At 38.9% G+C, this 24915-nt stretch overlaps 1 protein-coding gene across 1 annotated transcript in view; it reads right to left on the minus strand.

Annotated features, from left to right (window-relative positions):
• The window catches only part of DNAH11 (dynein axonemal heavy chain 11), a 4606558-nt gene that overhangs the window by 2581262 nt on the left and 2000381 nt on the right, over nt 1-24915 (minus strand). The window contains exon 46 of the mRNA XM_044065542.1: nt 16697-16901. Within this exon, the coding sequence (XP_043921477.1) occupies nt 16697-16901 (205 nt within the window). The remainder of the gene's footprint in view (nt 1-16696; nt 16902-24915) is intronic.

Genomic DNA, 24915 nt, shown 5'->3' on the forward strand with positions numbered 1-24915 from the left:
AAGTTGTCAGATGTGAAATGACAAGTATATTATGACCTAGTATGTTTTGAAGGATGTCAGAAAATGATAAACGAAGTAGAAAGCAAAAGAGTGAGCAAGTATATCCTTTGACTGAGTAAATCCAAGGCTGAGTTGTATGTTAGGATTAGCACCACTAAAGTGAACAGTTGAAGAAAAAAGTTTTGAATATTATGATCACCTCCAGCTTATGTTGCGTATACTATGTGACAGGGCAACAGAAAAGCGTCACCAGAGATCTAGGATCCACTGCCGCAGTTATGACATCTATATAGATGCCATCCCCCATTACATGGGATATTATTAAGTCCTAATAAAATATCAATTACTTTCTGCAAACACATCAGGAGAGAAAGACAGATACAACACACAAAATTCCTGCAAACTCATCAGGAGAGAGGCATACGACTCAAAGAAAATGTGCAACAGCAGCTACCAAGATGATAAATGGCAAGGGACATGGAGTATAAATTAAAGCTAAGAACAGAAGACCCAAAATAGGAGAGAAGAGAATAGGGAGATATGCTTCAAGCATATTATTAGGGTGCAGGCTGGCAGAGCAGACCTGAAATAGAAGGGAAAGCAGATGGGAGACGAATGGCAACAAGGGGAAGAATTAAAAAAAAAATGTTTAATTCCCATTGCCTGCCAGCCATTTGCCTTCCTACAATCAGCCAGTCTATTTGTTCCCCTGTGGGGCAAGAGCCAACTGCAGGAGGCCATCATACAGACAGCCATCAGGGCTGTTATCATTTTAACCCTCTCCTGTCCCCTTTCTCTCTCTCACTGGATGACATGCATGGGCCTGCAATACCTTCTCCTATAGGCATGTACATCCTTGCAGATGCCCCATGAAGGCTATCATGTGTACAAGGCTGGCAAGGCCAAGTACATATCTTGACACCTCGTCTGTATTCTATGCAGCTTTCTCTCAAGTAAGTGTCAGTACTGCAGTGAATCAGATCATCTCCCTTATCCCACCAGGATGAATGGGCTTGCATCAGTCAATCATTCCCATTCTCCTCAGTTCTGGTTATATGGGTCACAGTCAGGATTTCATCCTTCTGGGTCACAGACCCAGGCTCCTGGACAGTTCTTAACAGAGACAATAGTGGGCCTGAGGAGGTACTACAATAGCATGCAGTAGAATTTAAATCAATATACAGTTTTAGCCTGCTTGGAACAGACCCAGGCTTCTGGACAGTTCTTAACAGAGACAATAGTGGGCCTGAGGAGGCACTACAATAGCATGCAGTAGAATTTAAATCAATATACAGTTTTAGTGTGCGTGGAACAGACCCAGGCTCCTGGACAGTTCTTAACAGAGACAATAGTGGGCCTGAGGAGGTACTACAATAGCATGCAGTAGAATTTAAATCAATATACAGTTTTAGTGTGCTTGGAACAGGTAAAGAAGAGAAGGGGTGACTGCCCAGAGATACTTGAAAACTTACACAAACCTAATGGACTAAAGCTGCTCTTCCACTGATATCTAAGTATGTTCATATATACATTTATCTGGTCTTCATCTCATTAAAAGTAGTAGTAAAACAGAATATATACCTAATGTTATACCTAGATGGTTAATGAAAACTTTTGTTTCTAAACCTAACTACCATAACCTGTGCATGAAAAGTGACAGCAATTATGTATAACAAATGGTTTGAAGAAATGGCCATGCTGTTAAGTTTCAAGAAAATAATAAAAGGTGATAAAGCTACATGGACACAGCTGTCAAATGAATCACAAATTTCTGATTTTTACTGAAAAGTTAATATGGTAAAACTATGACTAAATGCACATCAAAATGAACTCAAACTCATTTTATTCAACGGTCAACTGTGTCGACTGCCGTCAGTCCAATTTTTCACACTGTCATCACAGGCCCCACATCACAAAATACATAACTGTCAAAAACTGTGTTTTCTCTAACTATGTAAAGTTCTCTTTGCCAGGTTAGGGATGTGATGGATGTGCAGGTAGGTGGTCTGGCGAAGGAGATGAGTAGTTCAAGGTTTGCTTGCTTTTGATGAGTAATGAAGAACTCAAGTTTAAGGTATATTTCTCAAATAATGTGAACAAGTATGGTCCAGAGATGATTAAAGCCAGCAGATTAAAGAGATGAGGTATTATGGAGAAGGAAAAAGTTTCAGAGGTATGAACTACAACAGCGAAGGCTGTAAGATAAGTATGCATCAGTTTTGATGTAGGAGGAATTTTATTCCTGTCAGATGTAGACCTTATCTATAGTTTGAATCACTTTTAACACTGAAGGTAGGTTTCTGGTGAATAATGAGGGATTAGAAGTCCATTTACCCATGCCTATTTGCCAAATGACTTGGTATACAATGAGTGTTCGAACCTGTCCTTTTACAAAGGGTGCTTCCCTTAACTGCTTTCATGTTACATTTGCCCTCCATCTCATAAACTTCAGATGCCAAGATGACATTTCAGTTACATAGTCTTCAGATATACAACTTCTATTTCAAGCTTTAATACAAGTATTTTACTTAGATTTTGCTTCCTGGAGTAGCACAAATTGGCAAGCCTCATATTCATTGGGGGCCCAGGGAAAAAAAAAAAAAACAAAAGTTACAAAATGCATTACTACTACAACAAAAGCAAGCAAACGAGAGAGAGAGAGTGAGTACTACAACAAGGGGATCTATGCCTGACCTAAATACATCCTCCGATCACACCTTGCTGGACATCCAGATCCACGAAACAAACAGCATCAGAATTATCAGATCTATGGACATAAAGCTTGTCTACAACATAAACAGGATATGTTGGAAAGACAGGTTTGTGTCTTGGAGACCACTCCTTCTCTGGAACAGGCTACTTGGACCAGTGGATAGAGAACTGGAAATGTAGCCCTGGTCTGGCACCTATGTCTCTCACAGACAGAGGTAGCCTATAAATACTTGACCACTCATGCTCAAGCCTACATATACCCCTTAAAATAACCCCAGAATATCAAAACTTGTCAGATTCATTTGGGAAACATGGCTAGGCTTAAAAAGGCCCTTTAGTCATTAGCCTAGTAATTACCTATGGAATAGAATTACATACAAATAAACATTGGTGTAGTAATTTTTTTGACCAGCAAATACTGTCGGAAAAAACTGGAACCTACTTCCTTCTGAACTATCTACAATTCCCTCCATAACTCTTTTTAAAAAGAAACTTAAGCTCTTCCTCAAAACACAGTGGTTGTGCCCCTGTACTAATCCTGACTGACTATCTAGCTCTTGATACATGACTCAATCCGTAAGGTAACTTCAGAACCCTGCATTTACTTCATCTTAACATCTAAGGATCTATTTCTCCATTATAGTATTAATTACTAGTATATAAAAAAATATATATATATATATATATATATATATATATATATATATATATATATATATATATATATATATTGCACATGTTTTACTACTAGATGTATTACATAACTGCTACTTCTTCTTACTTTCCTTTATCTACACTTACTGTACATTATGCTATTATTCTTTCTGAATGTCTACTTGTAACAGTACTTGTACTAATCAAGTATAATATACTGCATTTTTATACTTTATTAATATGTGACCAGTTATAATTTTTTTTTCTTTATCTTTTTTTTCTCTTGTACTGTAAATGTATTTGCATTTTAAACATGTATTTCTTTGATGTGAACTTATTTTAACTGTTTGGAGCTTATCTCACCGGGCCTCTACTGAAAATGGACATATATCCAGCTAGACTAGCCCGGTCAACAAATGTAAAATAAAGTAAATAAAATAAACATGAAATACTAACAGCAACACTGCATACTAATAAAGCAGAAAAAGGGCAGTCATAATAAGAATCTATCATTTGGTCTGAAATGTGCTAAACTTAACAATCAGTTGGAAAAATAAGCATACCTTGCATGCTCATAATGTTTAAAAGATAGAAGGATATGAGGTGTGGTATAGTACAAAGGTTATTTATGTGTAGTGCTAATTGACCATAAATAAGTTAATTCCACTTTCATAAACTAAACTGCCTCCCCTATTTTGTTTCAGATGATAATTTTCTTAATGTGCAAGACTGCATTGGCTGTTTTCTAGAGAAGAAAATGCGGCATTATTTACAAAATGAAATTCACTAATTCTTACAAAACTAGCCTGCAGGGGTCTACATTCATGAAAGGAGGCTAGAAAAATTATTTCTGGGGAGGGAGCACCACATCTGTCATACAGGATGTTGTGCTTTCTGCTCCCCTACTTTAAATAATTAAAAAAACTGCATTTTTGGGGAGATGGGGACAGTTCCCATCCTGATGTTTGGTACAATCATCCTCATGTATTCTCAAACAGAAAAAAATAATACTTCTATTAGTTTTCAAAATGGAATTATTCACACTTAGTGAAAACATTAATCACGAAAGTTAATTTTTTTGCTCCACTACTCACCACTGTGTTTGCCCTTTCACCTTTTTTACTTAGTATTACCCTATTCTTTCTTGTACTGCTTTTGCTAGTTATTATTAATTCTGTTTTCACCAAGTTTTAAAATGTCAATGAGGACAGATTAGCTGAGAAATTTTACACTTACAAATGGTTAATCGACTGTTAATACAATGTTCAACATGCCTATCAATATTTTAAACGTTTTTATAGGTTCATAAGTTTATACTAGGCTAATGCCCACCAAAGTCTTTACAAACCTAATAGTGCAACTCAACCTAGTTTTGTCCCAGAGTTCCTGGGAGACCTATATGGTGTGGTATGATAGTAAATAGGTAGCTAAGGGTTATGTGGGGGGTATGTTAGTCAGGGTTTAACTTACTGTTGGCCTCTGTCCATCAGAGACATGGGGTCTGGCCAATGATCAAGACTTTGTTTGAATATGGCCAGGGATGAACTCTGTTTCAAGTAGATGGGGAGCTTATTCCATAGCATGGTGATCCTTTAAGACACATATTGGTCTCTCTAGCATGTTCTATTTATGTCACCAGCAAAGTTCAAGTACCTGGATCTAGTGCTTCTGGTGCTGTTTGTTTTGCAGATGTGCAAGACATCCATCAGAGCTGGATATGAGGATGTCTTACATGCCAAGCATAGACCACCTCTCGGTAATCTGTAGGAGAATGAGTGCAGAGATAGAGCCTTAAGGCAATTTGTGTAGGACACGGTATTCATACTGTGGATTTTCCTGGTGAGGAATCTTTGAGGGAGTTCCAACTGTTTCAAATGCCAAGTTAGGTACATGCCAAAGGGGGTACTATTCGATGATGGGTCTGATAAGGACTGAGTAGAGTGGTACTATAAATTCCTTGGACCTGGATGCCATACACTTGCTTATGAATTGGGTGAAATAAAACAATTTTCTTACCATCTTTGCTACGTGTTGGTTGAAGACCAGATTACTGTCTACATATGTTCCCAAATCCCTCACTATTGGGTCAACTCTTAGAGGTGTTTATTGATGGAGTAATTTGCTTGGCTGGATGACTTCCAAAAGGGCACGATAATGCATTGTTTTGAATTTTAATCTGTGACCTTCACAGCAGTCACTTGTTTGAGTTAGACCATTTTGTAGGATGTTGGTATTGTGGGGGGATTCTATGAGAGCTCCCAATTTACAATCATCGATGAGCCAGAGACCTTTGACATTAGCCTTTACATCTGAGAAGTAGATGTCAAACAGGAGTGGGCCCAATATGGATCTTTGGGGTACTCTGTTGGTGACCAGTCTCCTAGTGGAGGTGGTCTCACCAATCTTGAATTCTTGGGTCCAATCTGTGAGCCATCAAGTAATCCAGGGATTTATACCTAGTTCTGACAGTTATCAAAAATACCTCAGTGGAGTATTGTACTTAACAGCTTTGCTAGGTCAAGGTAGGCAGTATGCACTGTTTTCCCCTCATTCATAGGCTTGGTTACCCTTTTGAAGAAGTCTACCAGGTTGAATATGCAAGATCTTCCCTTGATAAAACCAAAATGAGATGCTTCCAATGTTGTATGTTGCCAATGTCCTTGTTGATCATTTCCATGGCTTTGCATATCAGACTTGTTAGACTGATGGATCTGTAGTTCCTGGGGTTGGTTGATGTTCCACCCTTATGAAGGGCAAAACCATTGAGACTCACCAGTCAGCTGTTACATAACCTGTTTTGAGGCTGTAGTTGAAGAGTGCTTCACGGGGTCTTGCTAGATCATGTTATTAGGCTATTTAGGTGGCAATGAGAGGTTCTGCTAGGGCCCACTTGAAGAAGAGTTTTTGACCTCAGGGAGTACCTGCCTCCAGGACCTGGTCTCTGTTGAAGGTTGAAGGGGGATATACTAGAAATGATTTCACATTGCGTAGTGGGGGGGGGGGGTTAAGTTAGAGCTAAATGTATCAGCCAGTAGATTCGCTATATCACCCTGGCCAGTGAAGGTTGTGCCATTTACCACAAGTTCTGCACACTTCGGAATGTTACCTTTAAGGTTGCTGACACAGCAGAAGAAGACCCTGTGACTGTCCTTAGCCTGGGAGGCTATCCTGATGTCATAATTGGCCTTGATGAATTTTATTAGATCTCTTAGTTTCTTGTTTAGTTGAATCAGAGAGCTTTTGCCTCTATGAGAGTTGTTCCTTCTGATTCTGGCCATGACTTTTTTATATTGTTATATACCCTGTTAAAGTAAGGACTCCATCAGTGGGGTTTGTTTTTGATGGTAGATCTGGGCTTACTTCTGGTAGGTATGGCAACCTCAATGCAGCCATTTATATGTTTGTACAGAGTTTCTGTAAATAATTCTGCATAGGCAGCTGTGTTCTCAGGGACTGGGGGAGCCATGAATTTTGACAGTCACTTAATAGGATGTAGTTTGCTTTAGAATAGTTCCTTACTGTTACGGTTTTAGTTGAGTTTTCTGGTTTAATTTTTACTTCAAGGGAGACAGCTTTATGGTTTGACCTCACCAATGAGGACTTGACACACGAATGGTGGTGCAACACTCTCCCATGTTGGTGAGTACAAGGTCAAATGTGTTTGATACTCTGGCTGGAGTGTGGACTATTTGGTCCAGGGTGTTTGTGTTGATAAAAGCCAGGAAATGCTTTGCTTGTGAGATAGAGACAGTGTACATTTCCCAGTCTATACAGGGGCAGTTAAAGTTTCCCATGAACAGGGTATTTAGTTGGATGGTAAGTGCTTCTAGTCGGTCTAACAGCTGTGAATGACGTGGGTCATAGAGAGTGACCTATAGCTGACCAGGACATGGTAAAGAACCTTGTCTATGGAGACTTAGACAAGGATGAATTCCAGGGCATTATCCTGTTTAACCAACCTGGAGTTGTATTTATTGTGAACGTAGACTGAGATAACTCCACCTTTAGCACTTGTCTGTGCTACTGTTCATTTAAATGTGTGGCAGGCACTGTAGCTTTGGACTGCAGGAGTACTTTCTGCAACTTTAGACCAAGTCTCGGTGACAGCAGAGATGTCTACACCCCCCCCCCCCCTGAGTTTGGAGAGCTTGTAGGCTGTGGAGTTTCACGTTTAGGCTCCTAGAATTGAGCAAGAACACCTTACAGTTGCTTTTTTTGCTATGTTGATCAGTGTTATCTCAATTAATTAAAAGATTAATTAAAAGAAAATAAATTAATATTAACTGCAGCTATATAGTTAGTTTTTCTGGCTGTAATTATTATTTTTTTCTAACTGAAATTATAAACAGATCCTTATACTAAAAATTAGTTATATTAATGAGCTGTTTCCTGTGGTCCAGTGGTGTGTGATTTGATTCCCTTGGCTTCCACTGCCTAACTGTGTGACTATGAGCAGAGCAAGTCAGAAAAATGCCCCAGAAAACAAATATATATAAATGTAACTTTGGAAATTTTCTACTGCAACTTCACAGCGAATGGGTTGTGCACAGTCAAAATTTCACTTTAATAAATTTGTCTCTTTTCTATCATTAATTTAATTTAATTAATTAATTAAATTAATTACATGGCTCAACATCCTACTTTCCAAGAAAGACAGCCTGACTTAATGAAGCCTAAAACTGCAAATGTATGACAAGTCTCCACTCCAGACAGGTGACTGCAGATATCCTAAATGGATATCTGTCTGTAATTTCATAAACTGACTGTGGAAGGCGGTTCCATAATCTGAGCACTACTAATGAAATCGGGGAACCAACAAAGTGATTGAAACTAAGGAGATTCATTGTGGGGCCGTTCCACACATGGAAGGTTATGACAAGGAGAATACCGTTCAATTAGGGACTTAATCACTGAACATTTTTGTTGCTGTTGTTAAAGAATGGAACTGAATTAGCTAATCTCAGCTGTATTACACTAATAAATTTGCTAATTTCCAACTAATGCAGTAGTCTAACTTTGACAAATGAGGCTTTTAAGTGTATGTCCTGTAACACGCTTACCTGTCATATTACACACCATTGTTTAGGAATGAGAGGTAAGCAGAATGAAGATTTGTGATGATACACTGGTCTAGAGAAACTTGTGTGTTAAGAAAGTCCTAACTAATCTGAATCTAGTATGATCTGTCATGAGTACTGCGGTGGTGGTGCTGCGGTAGCGTTGTTGCCTCACAGCAGACGTTGTCCTGTTCGATTCTCAGCTAGAGCGTCTTCTGTGTGGAGACATGCGTGAATGGGCGTACCTTTGTTGAAGGTTGTGCATCAGAGCTGGCAACTCGGCACGTAAAAAATCTACTGCCAATCATTAGCGGACCGGAATTCCGCTGTGGTGACCCCTAACTGGGAAAAGCCGAAAGACACAACAACAGTGTGATCTGTCATGAATTGTTTTGGGTCATACAGCAGTTAGTTTCTGACAAGGTTCAAAAGTGGATGATTCTATGTGCAAATGTGATTTTATATACTTGTCCAGAATTACTCTCAAATGTTTAACAGAGGTGACCAAACAGTACTGTTCTTGGTCAGTAATTTCAAATAGGAGTTTTGTGATTTGCTTCAGTGTATAAAGGAGATGGTTATGGCTTGGTGTTTGTTGTATTTAATATGAGGCTTGTCTTCTGTAACCATACCTGAAGTTGATTAAAACCATGTAGTGAACTAATGTCTCATGGACTCAGATAACCCAGCTGATGATGAAGAGCAATATTTTACTGCCTCAAAAATATTTGACGAATCAACAAATGATGCTCCAATTGCATCAATGTGATTCAGATTAATACTTAAGCAGAGGGCTGAAAGGTAGCAGGCTGGCTATGGTCACGGTCAGGACAAAACCCGTGATGTGATATGGAGATTTTATACTTGTATAGTTAATGAGAGAATTGTGCATATATAAACTTAAAGGATTTTAGACAGCAGTGACAGCACTGTAACTGAATGTAATTTATTGTAAGCACAGAATGATTCTCCTTCATGTGGTGGAATGCAAGTGGTCTTCCAGAGAGTGGGAAGACAGCATTATGTTTAGAATTATTTCTAAGAATGGGAACAGGAAGTGCTATTGCAGAAAGTTTCAAATATTCCACGGAAAACATATTTACAGTAAATGATAACAGCTTTGTAGTAAGTTGAGTTGAAGACATCAGGTTAAACTAACCAAAGAAAGATGATTACCTAAACTGCTTGGAGTAACTGAGGAAGTAGCTTTACTAAACTAGTACAATAAACATTTGGACACTTTCAGCGTACATGACCATGGTGATAGGTTAGACAACCCTGTTCTACCAGGGTTAAGCAGTATGGAAATCACTCCAGCACAAGTAAGCAGTCTTGGATGCTTTATTTTTAGAGTTTATTCTAGCTGACAAATTAAAGAGCCAAGAAAATTCACACTGTCAGTGTAGACAACAATAACCATCAGATGACAGTGGCCCATCAAAATTAAAAACATCTAAAGCTAATAACTCATTTTTGGTATTATTCTTGAGTTTAGAATTTTAACTGAACAGTGTTTCAGAATACCTTTATGTTTTAGAATTCAGCAAAAAATAAGTTTATTTTTCCCAGAAAAAAATGTTTGCAGTCGTGGTGGCTAAATAGAGCAATGTCTATTAGTGTAACAAAAATAGCAGGACAAGACAAATAGCAAATATCATTTATTTACAATGCATATAGCTACAGTAGATATAAAAAGTTTACACACCCCTGTTAAAATGCCAGGTTTTTGTAATATAAAAAAAATGAGACTACAATAAATCATTTCAAAACTGTTCCCACCTTTAATGTGACCTGTAACCTGTGTCTTTCCTGTACATTCAAGGGATGCTACTAAATGATGTGACATAGTGAAAAAGAAATGGTGCATCCTTGCTACTGATAAGAAAATATACGAATATTTGTGTGATTCACTTAGTTTTACTTTTAGGTACAAGAACAATTCAAAAAGCTATTGTGCTACACTATTTCTAAACCAGCTAATAAGGATTTTAGAATGGACACTTTTCCATGTAGGAATTGCTCAGTGTGTGCACATATAAATAAACTGATCAGATTACCAAGTCCAAAGATGGAATGGGTATATATTTTTTTTGGTGATATGCAGACGGTAGCATAAAACATACAGTATACTTAGCCTCCTGTAAATTTTGTACCTCTTTCTTTGGGAAGACAAACTGCTCATTTAGTGAACGTATATCCAAATATACACTAGATATTAATAACTACAAAAATACTAATGCTTTGAAATGACACATTATCCAGGAAGGTGAGAACCATGTTTTTTTTTCACATTAAAGTTGTAGAATTTCAATGGATATTAGAATTATAAACACTGGGAGCCCTTGGTTTAAATGACTATGTACTTTTAAAACCTATTTTAAAAGAAAAGGTTTTAAGCATTGATTAATTTAATTAATTTATTTTATGTGATTGTGATGTGATTTTTATAAGCAGTATATAAAAGATTTTATCTTTTTACTTGAATTTGCATTTTGACTGAAGTAATTGAGTGAGAATGCATTTGCTTTATCTCACAGTATTGACTGAAATAGTGCTTTATTGTTATATGGGTGGTGCAGTGGTGCAGCGGTTAACATCGTTGCCTCACAGCAAGAGGTTCTCCAGTTCAATTCTAGGCTGGGTTGCCTTCTGTGCACAGCGGCATGCCCTCCCTGCATTCGTATGCATTTCCTCCCACATTCCAAAGACATGTGCCTGGAACATTTCTCCCTGGGCCTCTGCTGAAAATAGGCTCTGTCCTAGTTGGAACTTTCCCAGTCAACAAATGTTAAATCTTCTTCTTCTTCTTTCGGCTGCTCCCGTTAGGGGTTGCCATAGTAGATCAACTGTTTCCATTTCTTCCTGTCCTCTGCATCTTGCTCTGTCACACCAACCGCCTGCATGTCCTCTCTCACCACATCCATAAACCTTATCTTAGGCCTTCCTCTTTTCCTGTTACCTGGCAGCTTCATCCTTATCTTTTTCCCAACATACTCTGCATCCCTCCTCAGCACATGTCCAAACCAACATAACCTTGCCTCTCTGGCTTTGTCTCCAAACCTTCCAACCTGGGCTGACCCTCTAATATACTTATACCTAATCCTGTCCATTCTCGTCACACCCAGTGCAAATCTTAACATCTTCAACTCTGCCACGTCAAGCTCTGCCTCCTGCCTTTTTGTCAATGCCACTGTCTCCAACCCGTATAACATAGCTGGTCTCACTACCCTCTTGTAGACCTTCTCTTTCACTCTTACTGGTACTCATCTGTCACAAATCACTCCTGACACTCTTCTCCACCCACTCCATCCTGCCTACACTCTCTTCTTCACCTCTCTTTCACACACACCATTACTCTGAACTGTTGATCCCAAGTACTTAAACTCACTCACTTTTGCCACCTCTACTCCCTGCATCCTCACCATTCCTCTGTCCTCCCACTCATTCACACACATATATTCTGTCTTAGTCCTGCTGACCTTCATTCCTCTTCTCTCTAGAGCACATCTCCACCTCTCCAGGGTCTCCTCCACCTGTTCTCTATTCTCACTATAGATCACAATGTCATCTGCAAACATCATAGTCCACGGGGACTCCTGTCTGATCTCGTCTGTCAACCTGTCCATCACCATTGCAAATAAGAAAGGGCTCAGAGCTGATCCTTGATGTAATCCCACCTCCACCTTAAATGCATCTGTCACTCCCACCACAGACCTCACCGCTGTCACACTACCCTTGTACATATCTTGTACCACTCTTACATACTTCTCTCACACTCCCGACTTCCTCATACAATAAAAAAACTCCTCTCTAGGCACCCTATCATATGCTTTCTCTAAATCCACAAAGACACAATGCAACTCCTTCTGACCTTCTCTGTACTTCTCCATCAACACTCTCAGAGTATCTGTAGTGCTTTTTCCTGGCATGAAACCATACTGCTGATTAATAATCATCACCTCCCTTCTTAAACTAGCTTCCACTACTCATTCCCATAACTTCATGCTGTCACTGATCATTTTAATCCCTCTGCTCTGTAGTTACTACAGCTCTGCACATCACCCTTATTCTTAAAAATCGGTACCAAAACACTTTTTCTCCATTCCTCAGGCATCCTCTCACTTTGCAAGATTTCATTAAAAAATCTAGTTAAAAACTCCACTGCCATTTCACCTAAACACCTCCATGCTTCCACAGGTATGTCATCTGGACCAACAGCCTTTGCGTTCATCATCCTCTTCATAGCTATCCTTACTTCCTCCTTGCTAATCCACTGCACTTCATGATTCACTATCCGCACATCATCCAACCTTCTCTCCCTCTCATTCTCTTCATTCAGCAACCTCTCAAAGTACTCTTTCCATCTGCTCAACACACTCTCCTCACTTGTGAGTACGTTTCCCTCATTATCCTTTATCACCCTTACCTGCTGCACATCTTTACTAGCTCGGTCCCTCTGTCTAGCCAATTGGTACAGGTCCTTTTCTCCCTCCTTAGTGTCCAACCTTTTATACAACTCTTCATACATCTTATCCTTAGCCTTCGCCACCTCTATCTTTGCCATGCACCTCATCTCTTTATACTCTTGTCTACTTTCTTCGTCTCTTTGACAATCCCACTTCTTCTTCACCCACTTCTTTCTCTGTATACTCTCCTGCACTTCTTCATTCTACCACCCGGTCTCCTTGTCCTCCTTCCTCTTTCCAAATGTCACACCAAGCACCTTTCTAGCCATCTCTCTTACTAGCTCTGCTGTAGTTACCCAGCTATTCGATAACTCTTCACTGTTACCCAGTGCCTGTCTTAACTCTTCCCTGAACATCACCTCACAATTACCCTTTTTCAATTTCCACCATTTGATCCTTGGTGCTGCCCTCACACTCATCATCCTCTTCTTGATCACCAATGTCATCCTACAAACCACCATCCTATGCTGCCTAACTACACTTTCCCCTACCACCACTTTACAGTCTCCAATCTCCTTCAGACTGGCCCTTCTACATAAGATATAATCCACCTGTGTGCATCTTCCTCCACTCTTGTATGTCACCCTATGCTCCTCCCTCTTGTTAAAATATGTATTCATCACAGCCTTGTCTATCCTTTTCGCAAAATCCACTACCAACTGACCTTCTGCATTCCTTTGCTTAACACCATACCTACCCATCACTTCCTCATCCCCTCTGTTCCCTTCACCAACATTCCTATTGAAATCTGCTCCAATCACCAGTCTCTCACCCTTGGGTACAGTCACCACCACTTCATCCAACTCGCTCCAAAATTTTTCTTTCTCATCCATCGCACACCCAACTTGTGGAACATATGCACTAACAACATTCATCATTACACCATCAATTTCCAGCTTCATAAACATCACTCTATCCGACACTCTTTTCACCTCCAAAACACTCTTAGCATACTGTTCCTTCAGGATAATGCCTATGCCATTTCTCCTCCCATCCACACCATGATAAAACAAATTGAAACCGCCTCCGATACACCTAGCCTTGTTCCCCTTCCATCTGGTCTCTTGCACACACAATATACCAACCGGCCTTTGGTTCATCATATCAGCTAGCTCCCTCCCTATACCAGTCATTCAAAGTTCCGACCCTCACTATCACAGTCCTAGCCTTTACCTGCCTTCGAGCATGCCTTCCGCCTCTTCTCCTCCTTCGGCCAACAGTAGCCCAATTTCCACCAGCACCCTGTTGGCCAACAGTACTGGTGGCAGTCATTGTTAACCCGGACCTTGACCGAGCCGGTACACAAATGTTAAATAAATAAATAAATAAATAAATAAATTGTGCCGAGAGGATTATGTGACTATTAAAACATCTCTTTTTATCAGACTTGGATCTCTGAGCCAGTTTTATTTACTAATTTGGAGGTTTGCGTTTGGCTCAGAGTTTTTACAGTCTCTCTTTCTGGATATTTACTTACTCTGTAATGCTGCACATAATATGCCCAGTGAAATACCTCAGTCTGGCTGCTGATGCAATTTCTTACCCCATTAGCATACTTATAAACAGATCCATCATTGAATCTTACATCCCCAACACCTGGAAAATGACATTTATTTTACCCCAGATGATGTCCCCATGGAACTCCATAATTACCGTCCTATTGCTATACTTTCCCCTATCTCCAATATTCTTGAAAAATGTATACAAATTTAACTTCATGACTTTCTCAGCAACAATCAGATTCTGTCACCTACACAACATGGCTTCAGACCAAGTCACAGCACAATGACCACCTTAATCTGTTTCATGGACGTAGTCAACAAGGCTACAGACTCTGGTATATCTATCGCTTTCATATTTTTCGACCTTTGAATAGCTTTTGCTACCGTTTCGTATCCACTTTTTCTAAACCGACTCTCACAAACTGGACTCTCCTCCCCTTTACTTAATTACTTCGCAAGTTATCTATCAAACAAGAAACAAGCAGTTAAAAGGGAATTCTTCCCTCTGTTTTTATCTACTCAACTCTACCAGTGTTCTCCAGGGGTTTATATTAGGGCCCCTACTATTCAGCATCTTCATTAATAATATACACTCATCACTCACTCATGGCTTTCTTATTCAATATGCAGATGATTCAACTATCATTTGCTCTGCTGAATCCATTCCCAAGGTACCAATATATTATTCAACTCATATTCTCCTCCACGGAAAACTGGCTTACTAATAATCACTAGCTACTCAACCCTAACAAATCCAAGCTAATTGCTTTTACCCCTATAAAAATTTCCCTATTAAACAAAGACCAATTTACTATACTCTCCCACAGCAAAACACCAACTAAACTAATCCCCCACACTAAATTACTCAGGATTATAATAAATGAATACCTAAAACTTGATCTACATGTTCAACACAGCATTAAAAAACTCCCAAAAAACTGAGCATGCTCTATAGGCACAAGCCCTTTCTTAGCACTACTAGTAAAAAGACCCTTCCCATAACTTATCTACTACCCTCTCTAACCTATGGTGCTCCATTACTCACCAACTTACTATCTACCCTAAAATCAAAATTTGAAATTTGTTACAACAAAATCACTAGATTTGCTACAAATGCCTCTTATTCTATCCCCCACTGTGCAGCAATAACACTCCCTTAATTGGCTTGAATTACCACACTCTCTCTCTCCTACATACAACTAACAACTGCTCACAAAATAGTATACAAACCATCAGAATGTCCTGCCCTCTCCTCACTATGCAGCAACTACCTACTAAAAAGATGACATAGATTTGAAAATCAACATCTTCTACAACATCTTGGGATAGATTCATCACCCAAAGACTCCCTATGCTGTGGAACAAAATCCCGGTATATGTGAGGCAGAGCACCTCACTGGCCTTGTTCAAGAGAAATCTTGACCAATGGATGGGAGATCGCAGATATACTCCAGGGATTACCTCAGTGTCACTGCTAGACAGAGGCACAGCAAAATAATGGGTATAGTTCCCCATACATAAGGGGTGGCTTAAGCCACAAAACTATGGGCTAGGCTTATAAATGCCCTTGGGCAGATAGCCTAGTATGAACCTATGAACCTATGAACCTACAGATACATAAACCACCTGCAGGCCAGCTTCTATACTCTTATTCTGTAGGCAGGATCTGGAACTCTCTTTCTGTAACAGATCCAACCAAAACCTTGCACTTTTTAAAACTTCCTTACATAACTACTTCTCTTCCACTTGGAGCTGTAACTGCTCCACACCTCCTAATTTTAAGTCCTGACCTCTTCTACTTCCATAGCTCCACTCACACCCTGATACAACTCAATTGCCTCTAATTTTCTTTTGTATGTAACATATACCTGACTACCTTATTCCTCAAAACTATTACTGAATTTCAGCTTACATTAACTGTTTGGAGCAATAAATTACCTGTTATCTCTACCTCTGCTTCCTAGCAATTAATACCCAGACACTAAATGCATCGTGATCATTTTCCCAATTGTTTATTTTTCATTTGTGTAAGTTTTGTATGTATGTGTACACACTCATGTGTATAATGAATCTTTTGAAGTTAACTTGTTTGTACAATTTATTTCAATTGTTCAAGAATGTTACATGTACTGTATTGTTGGAGCTTTTCTCCCCGAACCTCCACTGAAAATGGGCTCTTATGGCCCAGTGGACTATCCCATTAACCAAATGCCAGTAAATAAATAAATAAATAAATAACAGTAGCAAAATACTGACAACAATTGTTAAGGCTAAGCAAGTTCTTTTCAATGTTAGGTAAACTTACTTTGAAGCATTCCTGATGTAGTGTAGTAGTTAAATGGCACTCTTGACAACATATAATCATCTGGGAGATCAGCCAAGCAGTCAGCCACAAGACTCGTCTTTCCAACACCTGCATTCCCCACAAGCATTATCGGTTCACCTTTGACCAGCAGCAAATCCATGAAGTATCGTAGGCACATGGTCTCAGAGGTGTGCACAAGGACAGACTAGGAAAGAAAGCAATCAGTCTTGTGTCTAAAAAATATTGAGACATATCTCCTGATCTGACAAACATGACAAATCATAACATGCACATAATTTCATTTTGCATGCAAAAGTGGTAAGCCACAATGAGCTGATTCATGCACATAAAAGACGCACATACAAAGATCACATTTCAAAATAAGGAAAGCTAGGAAAAGCATCTACCACACAAAATATTATTCAAAACACCATCTTCAAAGGGTGTAGGACACATGCAAAGTCACTTCTCCATGGGCCTTTTCACCAGTATAAAATGATGAAATGGCATTTAGCAAAAACCCCTCACGGAAGGGGCTGTACTGTTTACACCACCAACTTGGCTTAACTAATTCTACAATCAATATGCACCAAGGAAAGAGACCCTCCCTATATTGCAATTACTTCAGAAAACAACATTCACACATCAGCCAACAACACTCAACCACATACAGGAGAAATCCACATCTCACCACACAACTCTTTAAGAAATACATACCTCTAAAGTTGCTGGGTAACCACTTACCTGGCTTAAAGGTATCCCTGACATCCAGAATTACTGGCATTAAGCAACAGGATACTTAACATGGTTTATCCATGATGATATGAGTTGTTACTATCATTGCAATCAGTTGTTTATGCAGATGTAACAACATCACTGACTTAACTGATTAATTTTTAACAAAAGGGATTGGCTATGAAAAACAGGAATGCCACTGAGGACAAACAACATATGGGAGTAAGTAGCCTGATAGAAAAGCCAAATCCTGCCTGTGCCTATTATACCAGGTAAGCATAAATTGCACCTAATAGCAACTACGTCTTCACATGCTAAATAAAAGTGCTTCTGCTGACTGCATTTGCTTAAAAGAGTTTTCATTTTGGTGTATTCTAATGTTGTTCCTGTGTTCTTCTGACAGCAAATAAGTTACCTGGAACACATCTCAAGTGGCAATATAAGCCAAAATCCTGGACGATGGTTATGAATCAAGGCAAACAGAAAATACAAGCTGGAAAGGTACATGGCATGACTGTAGTGAGTTCATCCCAACACCTGTAATCATGCAGCCCCCCCCTACTGTATTTGTGGACTTCCCGTCAACCACCCTGGCATCATTAACAAGATGCGGCCTTCAGAACCAGACAACATACTTTGGGTGTGGCTTCTTTAATAACCTATAAAAAAGTAGTAAAACTTTGACTTCACCCAACACACACAAGATTCCACCATCGTGGTTGCTTAATCCCAAATTATTCTACAGTGCTAAGACACGTTAAGCCTTGAAAGTACTTATTACAATCCCTAGATCACTTGCTTTGCTCAATAACCCCAAACAGTACTACTACTATTGCACAGTTTCTAAGCTTTTAATGACATCAGATGTCTTGTTACTCATTTTTGTATATTAAATATGATTTTTCTCAAGTTTCTGTTCATTTCTATGCAATGCGTTCATCCTCTGCTCTGTCATATTTCCTTCAAAATATGATGTCCCAGCTTCCGGCTTTGTATCATCAGTGAATATACCGGTTTTCCCTTTAAAACTTGAGTAATGCTAAATACACAAATCCTAAACAAACAACAGATCCTAACAGTATCCATCTTGATTCCTCACATCTATATAATAATGACTTTTTGCAACCATTTATTAAAATATGTCTCACATCCATTGCAGATTTATTCCATAGCCCAACCAACATTTACATTTCCAAATGGCTCCCATACAATACTTGGTCAAAATCCTTTTTTATGCCACTGTCCAATAAATCCACAAGCCTTCTCCATCAACAACATAAAGCCACATCCATATAATTTTCAATATGCCCAAGTTTCATAAGATATACTTTTAAAAAAACTTTTCACTTGAACAGAAGCCAGGCTTGTAAACTGATTTCATAAGACCTTTCTTCTGCCTAACATTCTATATCTCTTCCACCATCTGCCCAGCACCTTTTCCCTTCTATTAGCATGTTCAGATTGTTTAGCAACCTTCCTATGAAATAGTTTTTCCTTAGGTCAGCAATGAATTTAGTACCCTAAGCTAATGTTAGTGTTCCCTCCTCCTTTAACCCTCCTCTGTCCACTTTAAGTCTTAGACTTCAGATGATGCTCCTGGCTATGGGAATACTTTAATGCATACAATGACATGCACCTCCACCGTATGTTTGGTGTACCCATATCATGTCCCCTTCCTGCTCCTATTCACCTCTAGGGTGAACAAATCCACTTGCACAAATATCTCCTACTTGAAACCCATCACCACTCATCTGTCTTTGTTTTGCATTGCAGCAACTACATTTAGCTCCTTCCCTAAGAAAAGCCACAAAACCTGTCTTTCCCATGTCTTTATAAAGCAGAGAAATGGGGAAACCAAGACAAGACCCAAATGGAAATATTTATGGAAGATTTAATTACACCATGTTTAGAAGATGATGACTGTCAACAATTAATAGCTAAAAAAGTTAAAGACGCAATAAAAGGAAGTTAGGAGGAAAGAAAGTGACAACCAACAGTGGCATGACCAGCGAGTGAGCTGTAGAATGATTAGATTATTATTATAGTCTTGGAATTCAGTCCCCTCTAGATCCTGTTCTCTTAAAAAAAGTTAAGTACTCACCATAACATTCCATCTGTATTGTCCATTTTCATTCTTCCCCAACTGTAGAGTTCAGATCCAGTCCTCAGATCCAAATTAACCTCTTCTTCCAGCTCATGGAACACTTGTACTCTTCCATTGTACGGAAAGCTTTCTACATGGCCTACCTCATAACTAAGGGTAACAAGGAGGTCATAACATCCCTGTATTATTCCCTTATAAGGCCCATTATTGAGTACAATGCCCCTTTTGGCATGTACCTTGCAAAGAACATGCAGCAGCTAGAGAGACCACAGAGGTTCTTCACCAGGAGAATCCAGGGCCTCAGACATCTACCATACACAGATAGGCTAAAAGCCCTATCCCTGTACTCAGTTTCATATAGACTTCTCAGAGGTGACCTCTGTCTGGCATACAAGGCGATCTCGGACCCTGCCTTGACATATCCACAAGTCAAGCTCCACTTGAGTAACTCACACGTGCAACTTCAACCTGGTCTGAGACATCAATAGCACTTGTTGGCAGGACAGATTTATGTCCCAGAGACTCCCCTATTTATGGAATAGACTCCCTCTCCACGTCAAGCAGTGTACCTCATTACCCCTTTTTAAGCTCAACCTGGATAACTGGATGGGAAACAGAAAATACACCCCTGGGATTCCATCTGTGTCCCTGCTGGACAGGGGTATCAAGTGCTGACTTGTCTAAACGTGGCTTAAACTCTTGACTAGGCTTATAAGGGCCTCAGGGCCAATAGCCTAATAGCTTCCTATGATCCTATGATCTGTGGGGCCAGGGTAAGGGGAAAATAGAAGAGGGCACTGAGGAAGAGTAAGGGTAGACTAGAGGATAACAGGAGAACCCATGGAGTGTTGACTACAACAAGATATCAAAGGTGTATATAGTAAATAAGTGGATATAATGAGTGGGTCTCTACTGAAGCTGTCTGGGGTTGAAAGTGAATAACTGTATCTGTATGATCATAGGTAACTGTTATTGACCTGCTGTAATAAAGCCACACCCCACTGTATTTGGCTCCACCCATTCAGCTGCATCCTGCAGACCCCCCCTCCCCCCGCTTTGAAGTCACCAGCTGTCACTGGCTTTGGTAAAGCATTTTGTTGGAGCTAGAACAGTGGATGTTATTAAAAAGGAAATTTAGAAAGGAGTAAAGAAGCAATCGGAGGAGGTTAGAAAAGACTGGGAAAGAGATCACCAAGACTAATTACAAAGCAATAATTGAAGAACTATGTAGGGCACCAAGTATGCAACGTTAAGTTTAAGATTTTTGTATGGTAGTGCTTGAGTAGGTACTTTTAAACTCCCAAGTAAACTTGCGATTTTTCCTTATGTGGATAGTAAGTGTTGAAGATATGATAGGGAGAAGAGTGATTTTTTTTTTTTTGGAAATGTAATAAACTTGTGGATTTTAAAAATTTCCTACAGAATACACTGACAGAAATGTTGGGGTAACAAATTGTAGTAACTAGGGAAATGATTCTTTTGAGTTGGGATATAGGGTCTGCATAGCCTAGGTATAATAAGGAATACTAAGTTTAATACTATTGACCACACCAAAAGACATTACTAGGAAATGTAAATCAAACTATTACGATTTGCTTTCTACTAATGTACACAAACTAATGTTGAAACAAAAACATAATTATGTAACAAAAATGTTTTTAAAAAGGTACTCTAGTTATGATGTTTCAAACAAAACTTTAGGTTTATTTCTTGATTTGTTGAAAGCTTTCAATTCTGTTCATTAAATGTCAAAGCTAGGTACAAGTAAAAATGGTCTACTAAAATTAGTGATGAATTTTCTAGTTATTTCTCCCAATGTAGAGATATCGAAAGGGGGTCAGTAGTAGGCCCCATTTCCATTTTAACTACGAATACATTAAATTATGTTTCTCTTGTGTCTAGACTGCTAGTCTATGCAGAAGACATAGTATTGTTAGATACCAATAACTATGGGGAGTATTCAGACAGGTTAGCTCCACAGTGTTGTACTCTAGTAGCTCTACAGAACTAACTAGTGATTTGGAACAATGCAAAAGCTGATTAGCATGATGCTAAACTGAACAAACACAGATGGAACAACTGAGTTAGTGCTCCCCTTACCAACCCATGCAGTGTTGTTGCATAAGTATCTAAACACACACAATAATGGTTAGACAGTCACCTGGGACTGTCATAAACATTCACATACCAGTCAGTTAATTTACCGAGACACACACACACACAGAGTTATCTGCGGAGATGCTAACTGCTCCCATAATGCAGACAGAAATTTTATTACATGTTTTAATGGTTCAGGATGAATGTGCAAACAGCTATAGAAATTCACCATAAAATACTAAATTCACACCTCACTGCTCTCCTCTAAAATAGTGGGGTAGAACATGTCTTTGAATAGCCCTACAGCACTACTTCAGTCCTGAAGTAAGGTTCCAGGGAGACCACATTACTACATTATAGTAGTTGCTCCCTTGGACTGTCAAACTTGCATGTGGCATTAGCCTAGCAGACTGATGTAGTTCTACATGCTGGAAGATTCATACTGCTATTATACTACAGTGGTCTTTGAACCATTCCCTCGTAGCAGGCTGAGCACTCCTGCTAGAAAGTGGGTTGTGCAGTGAGCTATCTTTTCCTGTATACCCCTCCCCCGAATTGAATAGGTGGCTTTTTGTGCATATTGTAAAAAAACTGAAACTGAATCATTTAGTACACAGATTAACATCTCAAAAACAATAGCTATGTCTTAATCTAATCCCTCACACTGTTTATATGGTATTCATTTACAATCTATTTAAGTTTATTCTTATGTGTATCTTTAATTCTCATTTAAATATCATGCCTACAGTTTTAATGCAGTCATTTTCATGCATATGGTCCAGTTATAAGCACGGACTAAAGGGTTGCTTAACTTGTGTTCCTAGAAAATTGATGGGAACTTCAATTTTTATTTATTTTATAGTGATCTGCTCTTTATTAAAGTTTGCAGCAAACATTATTATAATAAACTGAAAAGTGCATCATGTCATGTTATGTTTAAAGACAGCTATACTGCTCTACACATGCCACAGAGAGTTATATTATGCTGCCAGGGTTCTGACTTTGGATAAAGTACAGTTGTTTAAGTTGCACTTACCCACAGTGGTAGATGTTCACATTTTTTATTGCTACTGCAGTAGCCTTTAGCCTATATGAGTCATGTCCTGCCTAGGACACAACAGGCCAGCTTCCAAAAGCTCTGGCACACTCCCACAACTTCACAATGACTGCTGATTGAGCAGCCTTCTGGGGGAAAAACAACGGTCATACTGAAGATTCTTCGGGACTTTTTCCCAAAAGTTAGGTGTTACTCATCCTGGGCCACTAAAACATGCAATAAAAATTTACACCCCAACAATAACTATATACAACAACAGAGGAATGGAGGTGAGCGCAGCTACTGCAGCAGTTAGTAATTTGAGCATCTACTTTTTTATAAAAGCATATATTGAATCACTTTGCGACATAGGCAACTTATATTTATATAGAAGAAAACAAATAATACTAATATGTTCACAGTTACAAACATTATATACCACATATATTCTTGCATATAATAAATCCACCATTACATATGTTTATACCAATTTGTTCACACAGGATTTCCAACAGAATAGTCTGCAGGGAATTTTAAGTCTGCCAACTCATTTCACTCCCAGAAAATACGTTCCCAGTTATCTCTCTTTCTCATCCCATCTACAACAATTGCTGTCTACCTAAGGAAAAATTCTTTGAAGTCTACTTGTGGTATAAAAATATCTATGTAAACACCTCCAAACAAAGATCTGCATATCTGGAAGACATGCATACATCCCCAGTGTTTCTTTGTGAACTGCTTACCCAAGCTCTCTCTTTCCAATCCTTTCTAACCTCTGACAGATTTTTATAGTTATCATGCAATATTTTACACACTCCACTAATTATTCCTTTTTTTTAACATCAGCTTCTGTTTTAGAGTCTACTAAAAACTCTACCAGTGGTGGTGTTTTGCTTAGGATCCCACTGTTTCTTTCTCTTTGTCTATACTCTGATATCAATCCTTGACAGGGAAGGCAATCTCTAGCCTGCAGTCCAAATAAATTATTGGCAACTTCCCATTCTATTACCTTTCCCTCCCTAGTTATTTGCTGCAAAAAACTTGGTTCTTTTGCCAGTTTTGTCCAATAAATTCCAGCCCCTTCTTGCCTATTTTTGTACCCCTAATTGCAGTCATCCCTATCGGCAGAATTTCCTTTCTCCACACCCATGTTGGCTTAGTTCTTCGAATACTTTCTGCTACTTTATGAATATAATATTATGTATGGTTATTCCTTAAGGATCTACATCCAAAATCCCAACCTCTCCTTGTTTCTTGAGCTTCCCCGGTTTTGTCATCATTGCTTTCTACTTTGAATTAGTGGTTTCTGCTTCTGCTTTGTATAACAGCTTTAGGTGTAGCATTGAAATACCTCTTCAAATTGGGTAATCCCAGACTGCTTTGTTCTATTGGAAGAATCAGCTTAACCCACCTGACTCTTGCTGTCTTCCCCTCCGAGATAAAATCCTTCAGCTCTTTATTAACTGATATCCACAGCTTCTCCTCTGGTTGATAAAAATATGCCTGACCTGTGTATAAAACCAAAGGGACTAAAAGCATTTTAACTGCTTACATCTTGCCATCCATATCCATAAAACAGAGCTTCTAATTTCTCAGTTTTTTTTTATATCATCTTCTCTTTAGTCTCTTCACACATATATCCTTAACTGCCACACCAGAATCCATTTTAATTTATACTCCTAAGTACCTGATTTTATCATGTCCCTATAAACATGAATATTGCTAAACCAGTTCATGTGTGGGTATATAATTTACAGCTATTGCCTTTGTTTTAGCTTCATTAATTTTGTATCCCAAAAGATATGAAACAGTTTCAAAATGTTCCACAACACTGAAATGTAATTTTCTGGTTTTATCAGGTATAAAATAGTATCATCTGCGAACAGAGGCAGCTTTTCCTGACTGCCATAGCAATTAGTGAACATCTACTCTTACATATAAGTGCAACTTACACAACTGTACTATGGTTATCATTTCAACTGCTGTAGTAGCCTTTAGGCCATATGAGTCGATGGTGGAATCCTTTCTATCCTGGAATGAGAAAGAAAATCAATCCAGGAGCTGCTGGAGAATACTCCTAGAAAAATCTGTTCTTGATCTAGTAAAGAATCCAGTTTATAATGCCTTGTAAAGGTATGTACAGACATCCATGTGGCTGCCTCTAGCATACTTCTGGAGTCCACCCAATTACAATACACTACTGAAGAAGACAAGGCTCTAGTAGCATGAGTCTTTTTCATTGCCTGG

This window comes from Protopterus annectens, chromosome 3.part0 (assembly GCF_019279795.1).
Source record: "Protopterus annectens isolate FY-2018-M chromosome 3.part0, PAN1.0, whole genome shotgun sequence".
Classification (NCBI taxonomy): domain Eukaryota; kingdom Metazoa; phylum Chordata; order Ceratodontiformes; family Protopteridae; genus Protopterus; species Protopterus annectens.